At 40.7% G+C, this 23,044-nt stretch overlaps 1 protein-coding gene across 8 annotated transcripts; it reads right to left on the bottom strand.

Annotated features, from left to right (window-relative positions):
- Positions 1 to 5,467: 5,467 nt before the first annotated feature.
- On the bottom strand, positions 5,468 to 21,673 carry pak6b (p21 protein (Cdc42/Rac)-activated kinase 6b). Of its 8 annotated transcripts, none has more exons than XM_042389723.1 (12): positions 21,528 to 21,673; positions 18,214 to 18,299; positions 16,801 to 16,907; positions 15,623 to 15,686; positions 13,270 to 13,555; positions 10,179 to 10,775; positions 9,023 to 9,475; positions 8,184 to 8,317; positions 7,833 to 7,959; positions 6,470 to 6,595; positions 6,225 to 6,359; positions 5,468 to 5,715 (listed from the first exon to the last, which is right to left on the bottom strand). In XM_042389723.1, exons 5-12 carry the CDS (start codon positions 13,474 to 13,476, stop codon positions 5,548 to 5,550), a joined length of 1,947 nt encoding a protein of 648 aa, XP_042245657.1. In that variant the 5' UTR covers positions 13,477 to 13,555; positions 15,623 to 15,686; positions 16,801 to 16,907; positions 18,214 to 18,299; positions 21,528 to 21,673; the 3' UTR covers positions 5,468 to 5,547. The 8 variants fall into 8 exon arrangements, with proteins under 8 accessions (XP_042245657.1, XP_042245655.1, XP_042245658.1 ...); XM_042389721.1 differs by having other exon boundaries at positions 13,270 to 13,521; XM_042389724.1 differs by lacking the exon at positions 21,528 to 21,673 and adding an exon at positions 19,596 to 19,635 and having other exon boundaries at positions 13,270 to 13,521.
- Between the last annotated feature and the right edge of the window lie 1,371 nt (positions 21,674 to 23,044).

The raw sequence follows: 23,044 nt of genomic DNA, 5'->3' as shown, positions 1-23,044 counted from the left end.
CATAAAGTTAAACAGAGATTGAATCACTCATACAGACATTTATTTTGTGGGTACGTGTCTCTAAAGGCTTTTAACAGGGTGTTTCTGTCCTTTGTTTGCTTTTTTTAATTTAAATTCAAACTTAATTTCTGATCATCTGTTCTTCGTTTCTTTGTGTCCTTTTGATTTAGTGTTTCATACAATATACAGTACGTGTTCATACATGCAACAAACTCACCTTTCAGGATTATCTGTGGTGCTTGATGATTATTTTATATAACACACATATTTATGTCTTTTCCTATAAATGAATTATTCTCCAGCAGTGGCTCCAAACTTTACTCATAAGTTTATTTTAAATTCTAGTGAAGATCCGAAAGTTTTCAAAAATATCACAATCGTGTTCGGCAGACAGGTGGAATATTGAGAAGATGGCGTCTGTGGTTTGAATATCTCAGACTCTGATATGAAAAGTGTCGCCTGACTGACTGAAGTGGTTTTGTCTCTTTATCTGAACTCATCAGCTCTCAGCCTCCAAACAGAGAACAGACACTCGACCTCTGAGCTGATATCCTCCTGCGGACCAGACTCCAGGTGATTTATACTCACATTAATGTTCACCTGCTTTATTATCTACAACTATAAGTTTTCATTTATTTTGTACTTTACAGTGAAGCAGATTATTGACATCTTCTGTCTGACAGGAGATGTTTGTGGTGGTTTATTCTTACCTTATTTTACTGACACCAAAAACAACAAATATTATCATTTTAATGGAGCTGAGATATAGGGAATTATGTCTAAATACCCCTTATGTCCAGGAAACAGGAAACAAACACCAGAGCTGAAATGACAGAACATTAATTGGCAACTATTTTGATAATTGATTGTACTAAAGGACTTTTTCAAGCAAAGTCCCAAATTTTCTCTTTTTCCAGCTTCTGTTATGACGATTTGCTGCTTTTCTACTTAATATGAAAATGAACTGAATAAATAAAACGTTCTGATGTTTTATAGAGCAAACTATACATCGATCTACCAATAAGATAATTCGCAGATTTATTGATAATTGTCAGCAGCAGACCTAAAGAAAGAAAGTTTCAGGATCACAGTGAGATAATTTATTTGAACTTTTAGTGTTTTTATTCAGTTTCAGGCTTCAGTTTTGTTTTGTTTTGTTTTGTTTTATGTTTCTGGTTTGAATCTGTGATTTTGTTTGTTTGTTAGTTTTCTTGGTGAATATGTGGAAAAGCTATTAATGTGTAAGTTGTTTTATGACAAAATAAAACAAAAACAAAAGTACACTGATGTAAATACGGACCAGCTGTCCACATACTTCTGTCCAGTCAGATGAGAGAGGGGTCGATGTTTACTGGGATGAACGTGGTGACGTAACACAAACAAAATCATTTTTCTTCTTTAACACGTTTTTGTAAACAAACTAAATTCGACAGAAACCAGCAGAGGAGCCTGAAAACGATTCATTTACAGTAAGTTTCCTGAAAATATAATTTGGGACTAAAATGAAAAAAAAAAACACAGAAGAAGAGAGGAAATGACATAATAATTACTGAACTTAGACAATAGAAGAGATAAAGTTCAGCAGAGTTTATGTTGTTGAAGAACTGATGAAATCTCAGCTACAGAGAGATTAAACAACACTTTACTCTCAGGATCACTTCTCCTCATTCTGACTGTCTGATTGTAAAATTAAAAGATTTAACTTTATAATGACAGCAGAGTTAGTGTCTTCAGGCTTGTGTACAGTAATGGAGTTCCTGGTCAGAGGTTTGAGTCTCCATGTTGCATCATGTGTTTGCCTTTAATTAACAAGAACACAGACGCATAAACTTCACGTCTTTATGTTCGGCTGTGCTCTGAAGAAATAAGTCATAAATAACACATCAAACACATCTTCATACCGAAACCACAGACCAGTGACTCCCAGAACAATCTATGTGACTGGTTTTAGCACAAAAACCACTTTGTTGGGATTAAGACACACAGTCGCCACTTCTTGCCTTTTTGCCGCCATCTGTTAACTATCTATCTGGTGACTTTTTGGACTCTTCATTGAAAACACAACAATAATCAGATAAATCCAGCGTGAACTGGAAAACTGAAAATATTCAGTTTTGTTGGTCAGTTTGATCAGTTTCACTAAAACACAGATGATCAAGTCTGATTGGTTCTAAGACTGAAGAACTGATCACATGACTTTTTTTTTTTTTAAATGCTTCATGTTTGTGTAACTTAATACGTAAAATGTTTTATTTCTTGAGTTTTACACGTTGGTCTCGTTCCACAGAAACCGAAGTGTAACTTAAATGTCTTTTTAAAATTTCAGAAGATTGTTAAAAGTTGACTTTTACTATAAATAGAAATCTCAACTGCTGAAAAACATATTTTCCACTAAAGAAACTAAGAAATGCCAAAAAAGAAAAGAAAAATCCCTGTTTTTTTTGTTGAGGCTGTTACAGAAATAAAGTGCTGATATGTTTGTTGTAATTTAAGTGAACTGAGCCTTTAAGTATTCATGTCTTCTACGTATTTAGTTTGAAACCAGTCGCTTGTTTCTGTAGCTGAAGGTTTAAATCAGGGTTGAGCTGCATGTTCAGACTCTGTTCACACTGACGCTCATTAAAATAGCAGCTGATTATCTTCATGTTATCTGAGAGCAGACGACACACTGACAGCAGCTGCAGAAACACAACGACATCAAAGTTACATCTTCAATGAGAACGTTTAACAACGAGGTACAAAAACTCCTCAGTAGTAACAGACAAGAAGAAGTACTCAGATACTTTACTGCAGTAAAAGTAAATAAGTATTATGAGCTTGATGTAGTTAAAGTATTGCAGTAAAAGTACATAAGTATTATGAGCTTGATGTAGTTAAAGTATTGCAGTAAAAGTACATAAGTATTATGAGCTTGATGTAGTTAAAGTATTGCAGTAAAAGTACATAAGTATTATGAGCTTGATGTAGTTAAAGTATTGCAGTAAAAGTACATAAGTATTATGAGCTTGATGTAGTTAAAGTATTGCAGTAAAAGTACATAAGTATTATGAGCTTGATGTAGTTAAAGTATTGCAGTAAAAGTAGTGGTTTGGTCCCTCTGACTGATATATTATTATATATGACATCATTAGATTATTAATAGTGAAGCATCAGTGTTAGAGCAGCATGTTACTGTTGTAGCTGCTGGAGGTGGAGCTAGTTTACACTACTTTATATACAGTTAGCTAGTTTAGTCCAGTGGTTCCCAACCTAGGGGTCGGGCCCCTCCAAAGGGTCAGCAGATAAATCTGAGGGGTGGTGAGATGATTAATGGGAGAGGAAAGAAGAAAAAACAAAGTTCTGATACACAAATCTGTTTTCAGTTTTTTGGACTTTTTCTCTAATCTTTGATTTTTGCTGAAATATTGGATCATTTGAAGATTTATTGAAATGAAAGCATGTGAGAAGTTTAGAGGGAAAAATCAAAAACCTGCAGCAGAACTTTAACATATAAATAAATGTTCACACAACACTGATTAACAGATAAATCTCTGTATTAACAGTATACAGAGTTTTAAATCTCATGTTGGGAGACATTCCTGCACAACCAGAATAATAATAAATGAATAAATATAAAAAAAGTAGTTTAAAATGGACAGAAGCCTATTTAACCTCACAGGACGGAACATGTGTGAAGAGTCAAAAGTCTTTGTGGTTCATTAAAGTATTTAATGAACAAATATAAACAAATATAAACAAATATAAACAAATATCTCCATAATGAGATTTTGTGGGTTTTCTTACTGTTTAACTCACAGTTTGTGTATCAAGCTGCAGCAGCAGAGACGTTTTACAGATTTCAAAACCTGATTCAACAAAAATACAATCTGATATAAAAAGAGAGAAACAACAGTTAACATTTTAAAACCCCTTCAGTTTTATTAACATCTTATAAAAGACAAAATAAAAACATGTAACTCACGTGTGCAAAGTCACATTCTGAGTGAAAAATGTGCAAAAATAAATCTGTCAGTTTATAAAAGGAACAACGAGGAAAAGTCCAACAGAAGAGGCGTTTCATCATCATCATCATCATCATCATCATCATCATCATCATCAACACAGGAGCATCATGGGAAAATAATCTGTGCGTCCATTTCACAACGAAAACATGCAAACTGGATTCATTTAACAGGATCACATGGTTCACAGAGAAGAGAAAACTGCAACAATCATCTGATTAAATGATTTTCATAATCAATTCATTGTTGAAAGTAGAAACAGACGACTGACGACCTTTCACCTTTCACCTGTCACCGTCTGTAGTAACTTTAGTTTAGATGATCAAACAGACGACGGATCATTTGTTGTTTCTGGCTGCTAGCGTTAGCTAGCGTTAGCTAGCGTTAGCATTAGCACTTCCTTCATCAGCGTACGTGGTGGCAGACAGAACTGCAGAGTGAAAACGAGGCTTATAGGGAACAAATCTAAACGCCGATGGTGTCGTTACTGTTACACTGTGTCATCAACATCGACTTCATGATGAGAAGTTAAAGCACAAAAGTTGTTTATTTCCACTTTAAGTCATTTTTTGAGTAAAAATTCCACAGTTCCAGTTTCTCAGATCGTTTCTCTGTTTTCTGTCTTTATAAACTGAATGTTTAGTTTCAGACTGTTGGACGGACAAACTGAGACGTTTGAAGACGTCGGCTCAGATGTTTTAGACCAAACTGTCGATTAATTAATTGTGAAAATGTGCAGATGAAAAGTCGTCAGTTGCAGCTGTAATCAGATGGACTCTTCACCTCTCTGCGCTTTATAAAGGTTAAAGTCATGTGACGTCTTTCCTCTCTGACAGACAAACTAAAACCTCATGACCAGATACTGAAGTATATATATATACTGGTTGTACTGGTTTTATAATCACAGGTTCCTCTCCATAAAGTTGTTCTTAATACTACAAGTTTGAACCTTTTTTAACAGAATTCATCAGAAAACAGATTTAAATAAACAGTCCAGGATATTCAATTAATAACTTTACTAAGATGAAATGTCAGAATAATAATAAAAACCTCCGACCTGTCAAACAGAGCAGGAGGTCAAACAGCAAACAGGAAGCAGCATAAACGTTCACCTGAACAGGTGACCTGACAGGAAGTGATGAACAAAACTGTCAAAATAAGATGCAGGAAGTGAACATGCAGGTGAACGTTCTCTGATCACTTCCTCCCCTCTGTGACATCACTTCCTCCCCTCTGTGACATCAGCAGCTTCAGGTGAACATGTCTCAAAGTTGGTCATCAGGTGTGTTCAGGTGGTCTCAGGTGGTCTTAGGTGTGTTCAGGTGTGTTCAGGTGGTCTCAGGTGGCCTCAGGTGGCCTCAGGTGGTCTCAAGTGGTCTCAGGTGGCCTCAGGTGGTCTCAGGTGTGTTCAGGTGTGTTCAGGTGTGTTCAGGTGGTCTCAGGTGGTCTTAGGTGTGTTCAGGTGTGTTCAGGTGTGTTCAGGTGGTCTCAGGTGGCCTCAGGTGGCCTCAGGTGGTCTCAGGTGGTCTCTGGTGTGTTCAGGCGTTCAGCAGAGCGACATGCGTTTGCGGTATTGCTCCACCAGCGGCACCAGGCAGCGCGGCGAGTCGGCCTGCAGCAGGAACGGGTGCTCCAGCAGGTCGGCGGCGCTGCAGCGCTGCTGCGTGTCGCGGGTCAACATGCAGCCCAGGAAGTCCTTCAGAACCGGAGACACCTGAACACAGAGAACATGACATCATCAACCTCAACACAGCTGAGCGTGACATCATCAATCACAACACAGCTGAGCGTGACATCATCAACCTCAACACAGCTGAGCGTGACATCATCAACCTCAACACAGCTGAGTGTGACATCATCAACCTCAACACAGCTGAGCGTGACATCACTTTGGTTTTGCATCTTATTGTTTATGTTTTAACCTGAGTTTTAATAAATAAATGTATTTCCTGTAAACTCTTACATGGATTCTCTTCTGGTCGCATTACTGAGCCAGTTTGTGATAAACGAAGGCTCGTTGGTCCAGTTGGACCCTCGATGTTACTGACAAACCTGGTTGGTGACCAGTTCATGAAAGCTAAACTGAGTTTGGTTTGGATGAAAGCAGCACCTGTCCCCAATTCATTTGCAAAACTATTTGTTTAGAACAGTATATCTATATATCTATATATATCTACATGTAGTTGTGATGGTTTTGGGTTAGAAAGACAACAGAGGACAAACCCTCTGGATGTTCTTCACGCTCGGTGCTGGTTCGTCTCTCAGCTTCTTCATGGCGGTGATCGGTGTGTCGCTGAAATACGGCGGCTCTCCGTCCACCATCTCCACCACCATGATGCCCAGAGACCAGACGTCCACCTGAAGGAAACAGGAAGCAGGTGTCACAGCTGAGCTGTATTTACATCCCTTCATGTGAGACTGTTGAATGTCTTCAGATTGAACATTCAGGATGTGGATCAGTTTGTTACCTCGGTCCCGTACGCCGTTTTGGAGATCACCTCTGGCGCCATCCAATATGGCGTCCCCACTAGAGACTTCCTCTTCGGGACGTCTTTACTGATCTGAGCGCAGAAACCAAAGTCTGACAGTTTGATCTGCAGCAGGAGAGAAGAAGAGCCGGCAGTCAGCTGGTTGTTGTTATGTTTAGAGACGCAACTAACGATTATTTTCAGTATCGATTAATCAATTAGTTGTTCGGTCTGTAAAATGTCAGAAAATGGTGAAAATGTTGATCAATGTTTCCCAAGATGACGTCATCAAATGTCTTGTTTTATCCACAACTCAGAGATCTTCAGTTTACTGTCACAGAAACTAAAGAAACCAGAAATATTCACATTTAACAAGCTGGAATCAGAGAATCTGGACTTTTTTTCTTCAAAAATGACTCAAACGATTAATCGATTAACAAAGTAGTTGATAACTAATTTAATAGTTGGCGACTAATCAATTAATTGACTAATTGTTGCAGCTTCGGGTGTTTCTCATATTTTTGTTTTTCATTAACATAATCGCAGCAGTTCAGCGTCACCACCAAACTCCAACTTATAAAACTAAATACTCATCAATAATATGACATTAACTAACATTACCAGATTTAAGGTAATGTGTGAAATACATTACCATTCAATATAACAGACTCCAGCAGCACCCAGTACGACCTCAATAATAAACAGGAAGTAGAATTATCACCTTTCAGACAATATCAGCAAAAACCGAAACTTTATAAACTTCGTATATATAGAATTTATGGCAGATCTGTTGTAATGGATTGCACAGCTGTTCCTAATGACGTGGCTGGTGAGTGTTATTATTATTATTTTTATTTTTTTCAATGGAAGTGATGGAGGCCAAAATCCACAGTGTGTCCACACAGTCATTTAAAAGTCTGTGTGAAGCTTCTATTCAGCTTCATCAGTCTGAGTTAGTCATATCAAGTGGATATCTGACACATTTACAGTCTTTTTAGCATCAAATTCCCTCTTTGTGTTTCCTCGGACAGTGTTTCCCTGTTGAGCTGCAGGTGGAAGTATAGTAACAAAAAGAGGAACTTTGGTACTAAAAAGACTGTAACGTTGAAAGATATCTACTTGATTTGACTCATTTTGTGCACAGAAGGAGGACTGTGGATTTTGTCCTCCATCACTTCCATTGTAAGGTCATTATGAAGGGATCTTCTAATGGTCAGTATGAACAGGAGGAATGATTACAGCAAGAAACACAGCTTTAATGTTCATTTGATGACTGACTGCTGGTTTAAGACACACTTGATAAACTGTGAACTCGTCCTTTAAGGTGTGTGTGTGTGTGTGTGTGTGTGTGTGTGTGTGTTACCCTCCCGTCCAGTGTCAGCAGGATGGAGTCGCTCTTGACGTCTCTGTGGATGACGCCCTGAGAGTGAAGATACGACAACGCCTGCAGGACGCCTTCACACACCGTCGCTATCTGTTCTTCATTCAGCCTGACACCCACACACACACACACACACACACACACACACACACACACACACACACACACACACACACACACACACAAACACACACACACACACACACACACACACACAAACACACACACACACATACAAACACACACACACACACACATACACACACACAGTATTAAACCACACACGGCTCTGAGGTGAACACCTGTGTGTGTTCGTGTCGACTTCCTGCTCACCTGGTTTCACTGACGATGTTGGTGAGAGCGCCGCCCTGCAGGTACTCCATGATGACCCAGAGCTCCTCCTCCACCAGAGCGCTGCGGAACATCTGCACCACGTTCTCGTGCCGGTAGTCCCTCATGATCACCACCTGACATCACACAACAGGTGACATCACACAACAGCTGACATCACACAACAGCTGACATCACACAATAGGTGACATCACACAACAGGTGACATCATACAACAGATGACATCATACAACAGGTGACATCATACAACAGGTGACATCACACAACAGGTGACATCACACAACAGGTGACATCATACAACAGATGACATCATACAACAGGTGACATCATACAACAGGTGACATCACACAACAGGTGACATCACACAACAGGTGACATCACACAATAGGTGACATCATACAACAGCTGACATCATACAACAGGTGACATCACACAACAGGTGACATCATACAACAGCTGACAGGTGAACCTGCTGATGTCACTGCAGCAGGTAACACAAGGTGTCAGATGTCTGACGTGTTTGAGGACAGCAGAATTAATAAATTACTGAAACAATCAAATGATGAAATCAAGTCATTAAAATGATTATTGATTCATTATCTGTTGATGGTCTGATTGATTAATCGACTGATCATTTCTAGTTGTGAGTTTAAAATTTTATTCAAAACATCAAAAAGTGTCAAACGTCACCGTCTAAACTCTGCTTTGCTTCCCACCTGATTCCTCAAACTGACCATCTGATCATCTGCTGAGTCTTTAACCAAACTGCATGCTGGGAACATGAACCAGGAAGCCCCGCCCCCCCTCCACGCCACCTTTACCTCGTTGAAGAGAAGCTCTCGGCGCTGTTGTTTCCTCACGTCCATCATCTTCACGGCCACCTGCCGCCCGCTGAGCTTCTCTCTGGCGATGCACACCACGCCCGTCGAGCCCTCGCCGATCTTCATGAAGTTCTCCAGCGTCGCCCGCGGGTCCCCCGGGTCCACCACCATCTGCAGAGCCGCCTTGAACTGATCGTGAGTCACCTTTGGAGCGCCGCTGTCAGGCGCTGTAGCAGGTGCGGTCTGCTGCTTGGGGACCTGGGGGGAGGAGGGGCAGCGTCCCGGGGAGCCCGTGGGGGAGGGGCGGGGCTGGTTCAGGAGCGTCTGGGTTTTTGGAGAAAGTCCAATGTTGAAGCTGGAGGAGGGGCGCAGGGAGCGCTGAGGCAGCCCTCTACCTGTGAGGGGGCTGCTGGTGCTGTTCGGGGGGGGCAGCAGGGAGGGGGAGGAGGTCAGCTGGAGGAGAAGAAGAACAAATAATATCTGCAGTTATTCATCCCTCTGAGCTGTCAGCTGTTTTAGAGAACTTACACGTGTCGTGCTGCTCAGAAAACATCAACATCTAATATCTAATTAATCAAGTTGAACTGAACAGCTCTGCTCCTCTGCTCATATTCACAAAGACTCATTTATATGTTTAAAATACAATAAACATGAATGAGTCCAAATGTTGAATATAAGATCAAAAAGTTCTTAAAATGTCCTGAAATCTTGGAACAAACAAGATCAGATCAATAAAATATTGTGTCATCTGCATAGAAACGGTCGTTTTCATCAGGTAGAGACTGAACAGGTTGTTGATGTAAACACAGAGCAGCAGTGGTGTAAGAACAGATCCATGAGGAACACCTGGAGGAAACCACAGGAAGCTTTAAAGGAAGACTTTGTTCTTGCTGAGAGTTAAATGTTCAACAGCAAATTATAATTTTACACTTCAGATTTTGTGCAGAAAAAACAAACAACATGTTAATCAGAGAGCTGCTTGTTGGTGGATGTTGTTACCTTCAGACAGAGCGACGCTAGCTGTTTCCACCTGTTTCCAGTCTTTATGCTAAGCTAAGCTAACTGGCTGTAGCTTCATATTTAGACATGAGAGAGGAATCAATCTGAAGACCTGACAATAAAACTGTTAACTGTTCCTTTAGAGGACGGGTCTCACCTTGAGGTCGTAGGAGGAATGAGGCCTTCTGGGAGTTTGTGTGGAGGAGGACAGCAGGTCGGGCAGCTGGTTCACAGGTGTTTTGGGTCTCAGCTGAGGTCTGCTGTTGGTCTCCAGAGTCTGCAGGTTATAGTGGCAGGAAGTCGGCCTCTGTCTGCTCACCCCACCTGTCTGTCCACGCCCGTCTCTTAGCCCCGCCCCCTCGCTGCGGGCGTATTGTCCACCTGTTAAACCTGTCCTCTGAGGCGCGGGGGGCGTGGCCTCAGACAGAGTCCCCACCTCGCAGGTGGACTTTGCTCGTGGCAGAGCTCCGTTCAGTTTGGGGCTGCCGCCCTCGCCGCGAACCTGTCGGATCCTGTCCTGCCAGTAGGTGGAGCTCCCGTTATTCTTCCTGTCGCCACGGTGACTGAGCTCTTTGTACTGGTACGACTCGTCCTCTGCCAGTTCTCCCAGTCGGCCCAGCGACTGTGCCCGTTTCCGTGCCGATGGGCTGCTGCGGCGCAGAGAATTGGAGCCGGTGACGGACAGGCGGCTCATCTCAGCGATCACATGAGAGATGTAGTCACCATGACCGATGAAGCTGCCGCGGCAGATCCTCTGTACAGGAGGTCACATGATCACATGTTTACATATCAATATTCACTCAAAACATGATTCACAGACATCAGTTGAAACAGCTGACAACTGAACTGAGTTTAAATTAAATATAGAGATTTAGGACATTTGATTCAGTGTTTCTGTATTAGCAGCGGCGGCAGTGGCGGCGGCGGCGGCGGCGCGCGCGGGGGGGGTGTTAGTTCAGTAGCCTATCAGTTGGTGGGAAAAGCAGTTTGACAGTCTGGTGGTTCTGGTTCAGATGTTAGAGTGAGTTATGAGAGGAGGTTTAGTTCACTACATATATAAGGTTTTGGTTTGGTTACTCTGTGATCAGTTTGGTTTGTTTGATGTGAATCAGGTGACTCCTGCATTTTCACCCGATACTGCGCTCTGTCTACACTAACAGTATGTTCTTTGGCATAAATACACTGAGACTGTGGAGAAATATTATCAGCATTTATAGTAAAACTTTGATTTGTGGCAACAAACGGTGAAAGTGCAGAAGTGAATCCTGTTAATGTTTGTCGGTCTGCAGGTCTGCGGACATTCAGCCAATTTGTTTTTGCGTTTGAAACCAAAAACAGAAGTCACATGGTTTTTTCCTTTTTTCATTTTAAACCAAAAATAAATCACGTGATCTATTCCTTTTTGATTCCCAACGAAAACCCAGAAAGACCGTCCAATTTTGGTTTAGAAATCAAGTATTTTTGTCAGTTTTGTACGATAGCAGAAGCGGCTACATTAGCCTACCCATGATCCTCGGCGACCGTTGCTATGGTGAAGACTCCTCCCGCTTCACCTCTAGTACTTATTAGTGACATCACCATGATGTCACCGTGATGTCACCATGATGACGCCGTGTTCCCAGATATGGTCACGGTTGTTCTACGTGACAGAAGTGTTGGACAGAACCTGCAGATGACAGTAACAGAGTAGAGGGGGGGGGGTCAGGACCTTCTTGGGTCCGAGCTGGACGTCAGTGATGCTGGACGGGTCCACTAGGGGGCGCTGCTTGATATTCAGATTTACCGTTTTTGGGTTTTGAATGACAAATGAATTACGAATTATCCGATGACACCCGGACCTTAAACCCTGTGAACTCTACACAGGTCAGAGGTCAGCTCAGGGTCCTATCTGATGTAATGACTGTGATGAACAGCGGTTCTGATCTGTGAACAAGGTGACATCACTGTGACGTCACTGATGGGTCAGAAACACGAGCCGTCAGACGATCAGACAGGAAACAAACCAACAGTTCATCCGCTGACGCGAGGAAACAACATGACTCAGCAGAAACATCAAGTAGAATTATATTACTTTATATATCACTAATTTACTACTTTATAGACTGTTAATGCAGTAAGGATTTTACTGAGCTCTTTATTTTCTGTACGTTTCTTCATGTTTGGATCCAAACCAACAATGAACTGATCTACTAACAAGTATTGTGTGTGTATCAAAGCTGATATATCTTATCATATATATCATATCTATATATCTTATATATATATATATATATCTTATGTCAGAGAGCCACACTGCTGCACTGGATGAAATGTTCCTTCATCACCATGAACACATCGTCCTGCTGCCAGAAATACTCACTAGAGCACTGAATGTGGATTAATCCGCCGCTGAAAATAGTCCCCAACAAATGCAACGTTTCCTCCTGTTTGAGTAACGGTTGCTGAAAGCTACAGTGAGCAGCTGTGGGAGGAAATTACTGAGCCTTTTTAAAATGAAACTATATTTGTGAGCTGTTTATTAAAGATTTATGTCTCCAGTAGGAACCAACGAGCTCGGAGCTGAAAGTCAGACTAACATGTTGGATTTGGACTTTTCATGAGATTTGTTGACAATAAGAATAATATGTGTATGTTCGTTTGTTTAGAAACAGCTCAAAGACAAACAACACTACTTGTCTTCATTTTCTCTTTTCAAAGAAGTTTGACAAACCTTCTGTCTGATCGTCTGACTGCTCCTATAGATCCAGTATATACAGACACTGCTGGTTTATTTACCTGAAGGAGAGAAGCCAACTACAACTCCCAAGATGCAATTCAGCAAGAAGCATCCAATCACAGAGCTTCTAACAGCCGACAGAAGCTAAAGACTGAACTGACTTTTCATTTCTGGGTCACTTTGAGTGAATTCTGCAACTATGGCGCCGCCTTTTGTTTACAACTGCAACATCGAAGCACTTTAAATTCACTACTGCTCTGATTCACACCTTCTTCTCCATGGCAACAGCAGCTGAGGATCATGGGTACAGTGTAACGAGATGTCGTAGTTTACAGACGGAATCTGAAACATGAATACGGACTTCTCCTCCCGCTTCACCTCTAGTACTTATTAGTGACATCACCATGATGTCACCGTGATGTCACCATGATGACGCCGTGTGCCCAGATATGGTCACGGTTGTTCTACGTGACAGAAGTGTCGGACAGAACCTGCAGATGACAGTAACAGAGTAGAGGGGGGGGGTCAGGACCTTCTTGGGTCCGAGCTGGACGTCGGTGATCCTGGACGGGTCCACTAGGGGGCGCGGCCTCCTCAGTGTGTCGATGACGCTCTGCCACTGCGGCGGCAGACCCACGTAATGTCCCGTGGCGACGTTGAAGGATGTGTGGACGCGGTGCTGGAAGTCCTGCGGTGCCGAGATCTCTGGCCTGTGCTTCTTCTTCTTACGGCGGAACATCACCGCGGCAACGACGCAGCGGCTGCAGCCGAGCAGCGGTGAGACCTAAAGGAGACAACAGGAAGTAGCACGCTCAGCGCTGGAGGAACAACAACAATACTGATCGGACAAGATGGAGGGACCAAACACACACACACTAAACTACACACTGATGTCATATCAAAGCTTAGAAAAAGGTTAAAAACTGAATGTTTGTCAGACGGTTTAAACATCTTTACAGTTAGCTTCAGTTAGTTTCAGTTAGCTTCAGTTAGCTTCAGTTAGTTTCGGTTAGCTTCAGTTAGCTTCAGTTAGTTTCAGTTAGTTTCAGTTAGCTTCAGTTAGCTTCAGTTAGCTTCAGTTAGCTTCAGTTAGTTTCATTTAGTTTCATTTAGCTTCAGTTAGTTTCAGTTAGCTTCGGTTAGCTTCGGTTAGCTTCGGTTAGCTTCGGTTAGCTTCAGTTAGTTTCATTTAGTTTCATTTAGTTTCATTTAGCTTCGGTTAGTTTCGGTTAGCTTCGGTTAGCTTCGGTTAGCTTCGGTTAGCTTCAGTTAGTTTCGGTTAGCTTCGGTTAGCTTCAGTTAGCTTCAGTTAGTTTCATTTAGTTTCATTTAGCTTCAGTTAGCTTCAGTTAGCTTCAGTTAGTTTCAGTTAGCTTCAGTTAGCTTCAGTTAGTTTCAGTTAGCTTCAGTTAGCTTCAGTTAGTTTCATTTAGTTTCATTTAGCTTCAGTTAGTTTCGGTTAGCTTCGGTTAGCTTCGGTTAGCTTCGGTTAGCTTCGGTTAGCTTCAGTTAGTTTCATTTAGTTTCATTTAGCTTCAGTTAGCTTCAGTTAGCTTCAGTTAGTTTCAGTTAGCTTCAGTTAGCTTCAGTTAGTTTCAGTTAGCTTCAGTTAGCTTCAGTTAGTTTCATTTAGTTTCATTTAGCTTCAGTTAGTTTCAGTTAGCTTCGGTTAGCTTCGGTTAGCTTCGGTTAGCTTCAGTTAGTTTCATTTAGTTTCATTTAGCTTCAGTTAGCTTCAGTTAGCTTCAGTTAGTTTCAGTTAGCTTCAGTTAGCTTCAGTTAGCTTCAGTTAGTTTCAGTTAGCTTCAGTTAGCTTCAGTTATTGATGTGCAGTGTAATCACTGAAACTGTCTAAATTGCAGATTAATTTCTGTTATAAACACATCTCAATAATCCTCCAAAATGTGCAGTTTTGAAGTAAATGGATAAAACTGATCACATGTCACACGTCACATGATCTCACACACATCAGCTGATTATTAACTTAAATGAAGGAAAATGTTTCAGCACATTTATTTTTCTTTGTTTCAGGTTCAGAAGAAAAGTGAATGTTGTTGGACTTTAAATGAATAAAGAAAAATGAAATGTACAAATGAGTAAAGAACATATAAATATACATATTATGTATAAATGAATATTTAACAAATGAAGGAACGTTTTTAATGCGTCTCTCTGCTGCAGCTCGTTAGTCTGATATGTTAATGTGTTATATAATTCTTACATAATCAGCCAATCAGAGCAGCCCTCGCCTCGTTATCAGAGAGGCTGGATTAAAGTAGGACACACTGAAACTAATTAAACACAACATGACACTAATTTAACATCAGCACTAATCGTCCCCGTCATTTCCTTCCAGAGCTTTCTATCAGCCGTCAGTCATCTTCAGCCATGTTTCACAGGAAACTTATTTATGTTTTAATTAAAATGATCACAGCTCTGCAGCCTCCATCTCCATGACAACCAAACAAACTCCATCCACCGATGATGAAAACCATGTTATATGGTTGAAAGCTGCAGGAAACATGAGTAGGTGGGATTTTTTCCTTTAACTCACTGTTGGTTTTATTATTATTATTATTATTATTATTATTATTATTATTATTATTATCATTATTATTATTATTATTGTTGTTGTTGAGTCATTAGAGGAGCTTTTATCGTGTTTTAAAGTTTTTATTTATTTTATTTGTAGTTGTTTGTTTCTTTTAAATTATATTAAATTCATCTAGTTTTTACTTTTCAGTGAAAATTGTACCAAATGTCAGTTTTATAATCTGCATTAAAAAAAAACAACTATGAAAACTTAACATTTCACACATGATATGTTTTGTTTCACTAGCAGACTCTATTAATTATTTATTATTATTTTATTTAGGATCTCTCACCTGTGTCGATGTCTGTCAGGTGAAGCAGGTGACGTCCTGTTTGGTTCAGATCAGCTCGACTCGACTGGAAGGAAACAGAGAGACTGTTTGTTAACTGGGAGTGGAGGATGTGATCCGCTGAGAGGAGGAGGAGGGTCAGCTGATCTTCCTCCTCTCCTCTCTGCATGTATGGCAGGTGATCGGTGCCACAGATCTGAAGATAATCTGAGGACTGAATCGATGCTGTTTTTATGAGATAAAAGTAATGAGATTATTGAACGTTTATCTGTAATCTGAGCTTCAGGAGTCAGATGAACAAAACATAAACACATAAACACATAAACACGTGTATGTTGTCTTTTGCTACATATTACTGGTATTAATAGAAGAAGAAGAGTCCGTTTGCTAAAGTAGAAAAACAAGATGAGAGAACAGATTCATGTTGTTCATCAGTTTTTATTCAGCAGATCAAATTATGTTTAATGTGAATTATAAACTTTATTCTAATGGCTGCTGTGATGTCATTGATATGTTTATTTATCCTTATTTGTCCTGTTCTCTCCTGTTTTAGTTGATTCATGATATTTACTTTCCTGACGGGATTCATGTCATGATTTAAGACATTTGTGTTGACTGGTTTCAGTGGGAAGTTACCATTTAGACAGTTTATGATGGTGTAAACAGGATCCCAGCTGACAGGTTTGTTTAACTCACCTTGCAGCTGTTGGCTTTTCAGCCAATCAGTGAACAGCAAGACTAAAGTGTTCCTGTCTGTGTGTTGTGAACATCAGCTGCTGTTCAGTCATTTAATACACAGCAGCAGTAATTTACTCTCTAAATATTAAAGCTTTATCCTCCTGCCGGTGTGAGCTCTAGAGCTGTAGAGCTGTAGAGCTGGAGGTGGGACAACCCCCTGCATCTGCTTCGACCAATCAGGTAACATCACCTACTCCCGCCTCTTGGGATAGCTGTGACATCATCAGGCATGTGACACATGTTCCTCCAATCAGAGAAACAGGTTGACCACTGGCCTAAAGATGTGTGAAGAAGTCTTTCCTCAAAGTAAAGTCTGAGGTTGTAAAGTCAACAGACCTCATTATTTGATGAGTGGCATCAAACCACAAAAACACAAGATTTCGTTCAGTTGCAGGAACGTGTTTTGCAGTTTAAAGTATCGTTGTGCATCGTATCAAACATACTGTGTTTGTCCATCTTTCCTCCTCCAGAGTGTCAGACCTGCACAGGTTGATTCTGACGTTGCTGAAACTCTGATAAACCTCGTTCTCTGCTGCTCCTGACGAAGGTTCTGAGGGTTGGGAAGCATTTAGGTTTAGATCTCTGTTCTCCTGTTTCTGTTAAGTGAGGAGTTATGTCCCAGATTTGTTTGTTTGTTTGTGTTTGAGAAGGTAATTTTAGGTTAATTAGCTTCAGTTCTGTTTGTTGTTTTGCTGTTGGCCCAACCTGAAAATGCCCTCCGTTAAACGAGGACGGGACAGAGAGGTCAAATAAGAAGCTAATTTAATGCAAAAGTTAAAACTCACTCGTCCAAAATAGGTAACGAGTTCAAAGTAAGGAGGCAGAAAGTCAGGTGATAAAAGGGTAAAAAGGTTCAAACTATAGGATCAGATAGGACCAGGATCAGATAGGACCAGGATCAGATAGGACCAGGATCAGATAGGACCAGGATCAGATAGGACCAGGATCAGACAGGACCAGGATCAGATAGGACCCGGATGACTAGAAAGTCCCATAAAGAACAACTGGTTTCAGTGGTATGAGGACAGAATGAAGTGATTTAAATATAAAATGTTTATCTCGTCTATGAACTTTCCCTTTAAATGATCTCCAACAGTCAGAAACACTGAGCGACTGTTGACATGTGATACACTGACAGCCTGTAGGATGGGTGTACACGGAGCTCTGGGATTTAAAACACACTGACTGGTTTCAGTTTACAACAATCTGATCCCAGTCAGACTACCAGTCACCAAACTGGGAGAACAACAAACACTAAACCAGAGTTCACTGACACATGACAGAGTCTGTTAATCAGTTTTATAATGATTACATGCTTCAATGATGAATGATGAAGATAGAATATTATTATTATTATTATTATTACATAGACTCCCTGATTGATAACATCGATATGACATCGATAATTCAAACAGCAGCTACTTTAACTTTAACACTCAGACTGTCTCTGATGATTCAACAGGAAATCATCTTTAAATCTGACCAGTTTCAGCAGATTTAGCAAGTTTTCACATGTTTAGATGCATCAACACTGTCTGTAAAATCTGCTTCATATTTAGTCACATCTGTCTCGTCTGAACACTGAAACACTGCGATCAATACTCCTGATCACACGCCGCTCTGCGAAGTGATTCACATACTGACTTCCTGTCATGTAAAGATGAATCTAAACCTTCAGCTGACGTTAATGAGGCTTCATCTTTTAAACAGCGACGCAGTTTTAGTAACAAATTCATACTTTATAATTCTGTTTCTGTAACACAACATACAAGATTACATTTACTACTAAAGTGTGTGTGTGTGTGTGTGTGCGTGTGTGTGTGTGTGTGTGTGTGTTCAGGGTGTGACTGACATACCTGAGGAATCAGACCGACGCGCTACATGACCAGACAGCTCCGCTCTGACTCGTCCGCGTGGCTGTAAATCATCGCAGCGGTTCGACCTGAACCAACAAAAACTCAACTTCAGACTCTCAGTGATTCACAGAAACACTCAGCTGATCGTCTGCTGCTGGTCGAACCTGCTGTGACGTCATGACGACAACGGCAACCATCGGTTCACTGACGAATCACATGAGACATTTCACTCTGAAACACTAAAGCAAACCTCATGGTGGCGCTACAGGAAAGGTCAGAGGTCACCAAAGTCAGTAGGATTCATCCTCTGAGGAACATGAACGTCTGAACTAAATGTGCCAGTCGATCATGTTGAGATAAATCCAGAGCTGCAGCGATTAATCAATTAGTCGATTGACAGAATATTAATATTATATTATGATCTTACTTTGAAGATCAGTTACTCGTTTCAGACATTTTTTAAGCAAAAATCCTCAAAATTTTCTGGTTTCAGCCTTAAATGTGAGTTTCTGCAGTGAGTCGAGCATCTTTCAGTTTTGGACAAAACAAACAAACTAAAGACGTCACTGTCGGCCCGGAGACATTTTAAATCAATGAATCAATAATGAAAATAATTGTTATTGCAGCCAAAACGTTGACCTGAAAGTCAGTAAGATTCATCCTGAGGGAAGAGTGTTTACTGTGTTTGTGGAGAGAAAATACATACAGACGTTACAAACCACAATGTTAAACTGGGAAGTGGTTTGATGCGGTTTTGGGCATCATCAGGGACCAGGACTCCCCCAACAGCCAAACACAACATGAACCTGCTGTTACTGAAACATGCAGGACTCTGAATCTGTATCTTTGCAATGAGGACAACAACTCCCATAATCCCACGCTACTTCATGACATCATCAACCTCCGTTTTTCGTTATTGTTCTGAATGAGACGACTAACAGCAGAAAATGACATATTGTGTGTTTCAGGTTCAGCAGTTCAAACTTAACGTCTTTATAACATCAGTGTCACAAAGTGCAGATTCACTAAAGTCTCACAGCTACTAACTGCAGCTGGAACTGTTGCTAAGTTAGCTGAAGCTAACGTTAGCATGCTAATATCTGAGCTGTTTAGACTGAAGAGTGAAAGAGGTGATATGAAATATGGCCGACTGATCTGAGCTCACACTTTACACTCAGAAAAAACACAACAACTCAAATTACTAAACCAATGACATCAGACTGAATGAGCACACAACAACAGTTAGCTTAGCATAATCTCACTGTAAGCTGTATGAATACTACTGATTCTGAAACTCACATATTTCTGCAGGTATAGTCACACCTATAATCACAAAGGATTAAAGGTTCAGTTTATTTCATCTTTTAGCTCCTAAAACTTACGCTACAGTCACTTCCTGTTTACATAGTTGGTTGTTTCTTACTGGACGCCGCCACATGTTTCCTAGCAACCGTTTACACATGACTAAAGTGTTTACGTACTAAGACGTTTAACTTTTAATGATGCAACCTGATTTAGTAAATCATCAGTATGAAACTAGTTTGTTGTTTCTGAGAAATTTTAGACTTTACAGCTACAGGTTACAGGTAACAGGTAACAGGTTACAGGTAACAGGTTACAGGTAACAGGTAACAGGTTACAGGTAACACGTTACAGGTAACAGGTTACAAGTTACAGGTAACAGGTAACAGGTAACAGGTAACAGGTGGGTCAGATCCTGCAGATGAGGAGCAGTGAGAGACTCAAAGTGTTGCTCAGGTTTACGTCATCAACGTCCAGCGAGAGCGTTTGAATATTTACAGACAAAACAACCAGCAGAGCAAAAACCTGTGAATCAGCTTCACTAAAACATACAGCGGTCACCATTAAGAGAAGAAGACCAGGTTTGGGTCTGTTTTTCTTTATAGTTTCATCACAGACACACGAGGTCAAAGGTCAAACTGAAGGATGTGTGAGCTGTACAATTGAAGCAGTGACAATCATCCCAGATATCACTGCTGCGAGGTTCAGGCTCTTCAAGAGTTTACAGTCTGAACTGAAACTGTTCAAATCTGGAATAACTTCTAAAAATCATGTCTGCTGATGTTCAAAGTTTAACAGTAAAAAGAAGAACAAAAGTAGAATTTTATTTGTGTAGAATGGAACCAGAAGTCCTCACAGCAGAGGACAAAGCAGGTAATGAGGCTGAACTCAGGTGGGTCAGAGCCAAACTGTCTCAGGTGTTCAGGAGGAAATACAACATCAGGTAACACCAGTATGCATCCTCTTCATCACTAAACCAGCCCTGCAGGCCGGCGACAGCGACAGGACACTCTGATAGACTCAACCACGTCTGTGCACACTTCCCCACATACCCCCCCCCCCAGGACTGATGAGCAGGTCCTCTGCCTAACAACAGCTGAGGCGAGGAACACTGTCTCCAGTGTGAAGCCTCACAAAGCAAAGGACACCTACACAAGTACGCTTCTTCAGCTCTGCCTTTAGTAACATCATCCTGCAGAAGCTGATTGAAAAGCTGAACCTTCTCAGCTTCAACAACACATTATATTGCACATTATATTCTTTATTTATATATTATATGTATATCTTTATATTTTTAAACCTTCATTTTAAGTTCTTGTTCAGTTTAAATACTTCTTACATGTACGTTACCTTTGTTCTAACCTCAGTGGAGGTTCTGTGTCGTGTCTAATTATTTAAACCTGGTTCTGTAAAGAACCTAACTGGGTCCCTTTATGGTTCTTCATTCATCTTCAAATGAAGGTTCTTAATAGAACCATTTGAACCTGGTTCTACAGAGAAGCTAACACGGTTCTTAACCATTTCCTGGTACTACATAGAACGTTTCTTCACTGAGTGGACTGTTACGTTTTCATAATGTCTATGATGGTTCTTGATGGTTCTCTATAGAACCATTTAATCCTGCTGCTGAAGCTTTTCAACAAGTTCTATAAAACAGCCAAATAATTCAGCACACGATCCTAAAATAATCTTTCTGGTTCTCTGTAGAACCTCATTTCATTAAAGAACCGACTATTAAATTAAAGTGTCTCTTCACTGTTCAATAAAGGTTCTACAGCCTGGTACTGTAGAACCTTTATCACAGCGTTCTTTACATTCACAGTCTCAGTATTTGACAGAACAAGTTACATAAACTCATAACTGATAAACTGGAGAGTTTCTGATGCAGAACAGACCGGTTTTACCTTCTTAAAAGGTTCTTCACAGTTTAGAGAAGGTTCTGTGAGGAACCATTTCAGTCTGGTTCTGTAGAGAACCGGACTGGTTCTCAGCCTGCAGGAACATGAACTCACCTGTCCAGCAGAGTCCAGCTGCGTCCAGGTGTGATCGCTCTGTCCGGTTCCTGCTGCCGCTCTCCTCCTCCGACACTGACTCTCTGTCTGCTGCTGACTCCTCCCCCTTCACACACACACACACACACACACACACACACACACACACACACACACACACACACACACACACACACACACACACACTCACTCACCCCTCCCCCACCTGGCGCGTCCCTGTCTCACCTTGTTTCAGGTATGAAGGCGGAGTTTAGTTTGACTGACAGTTTGTTGCTTCTGTCGCTTCAAAATTCAAATTCAAATAAACTTTATTAACACGACTGTGGTCAGTTTAATCATTAACAAACAAGTAAAACTAATAAAACACTGAGTCTGCAGGAGGAGAAACAAACAGTCAGACCTGAACACAGAAAACTGAATGAAGGAAAAGTTTGACCAGTTAGACATGAGTCACTTCTTAAAGGTGCAACCAGATCTAGATGTGAACCACAGTGTGTCTGTGAATGTTTTTACCATCTTTGGAAGGTTTCATGTTTTAATGTGGATTTTCTGACACAAAAAAGACCCTTAAAAGTAAAAATAAAGCAGATTATCATTCATTACAAACACTGTGCAGCTAAATGTTTTCTGATGCTGTTAAAGGTTCAATCAGCAGAAAAAATTAAGATGTTTCTTTTGAAACTGAATGTATACAGTTAAAAGCACTTCTGATTTGTTCTTACAGCTTATAGATATAAAACTCTGCAGTCTGAAGATGAAGGAGGTATTCTATCTATCTCTCTCTCTCTCTGCAGGCTGCAGCTTGCCTCGCTCGGCCCTCAGGCAGAAAGACGGTGACTCACAAAACAAACCGACTCTTCAGTTTAACTCACAGCAAACATCCAAATGAATGAAATAAACCAGCTTTAATATGTGGAAACTGCAGGTTTAACATGAGATATAACAAGTTTATCATGTAAATCTACTTTAAACTTTACTTTGTGCTTCATGTCATGTAGTTTCCATGGTAACAAGTAATATTTTAATATGAGCTTTAACATGCTGAACTCACATGTAACACTGATGTTTCCTCAGTGTGTTCAACCTAGTAAAACCCCCCTCTGGGCTTCAGACTCTCTGACAGACTACAGGTCCTTTATTTTGAGTGGAATGATCCTTTTAAAGGACACTTCCTGTTGGTGGCTGCATGCAGAGCACCCTCTGCTGGTCTCAGTGAGCAAATTCATACTCAGAAATTTTATATCCATCATCCATGTGGAGCTTTCTTACCTAAAACACTTCTTCATGTCATCTGGTCATAATTTCAATATCAAATGCTCTTTCTCTGTTTTACTCTCTCAGTTTATTTCATTGTGATGTGATGTTGTCTGAGTCACATTTATCATTTTCTGTTTTCTCCATAATGCACCTCTTCCTCCCGCTGCTGACTGCTGTTCACTCGTCAGCAGCAGCGTCATTAATCACGACTCATTATGGAGTAAAGAAGCAGAGCCTTCAAACCTTACTGCTGCCTCAAA

This window comes from Thunnus maccoyii, chromosome 17 (genome assembly GCF_910596095.1).
Source record: "Thunnus maccoyii chromosome 17, fThuMac1.1, whole genome shotgun sequence".
Taxonomy (NCBI): Eukaryota; Metazoa; Chordata; class Actinopteri; order Scombriformes; family Scombridae; genus Thunnus; species Thunnus maccoyii.
Note: the sequence above shows the minus strand (reverse complement) of the source record. Positions and strands in the feature narration are given on the sequence as shown.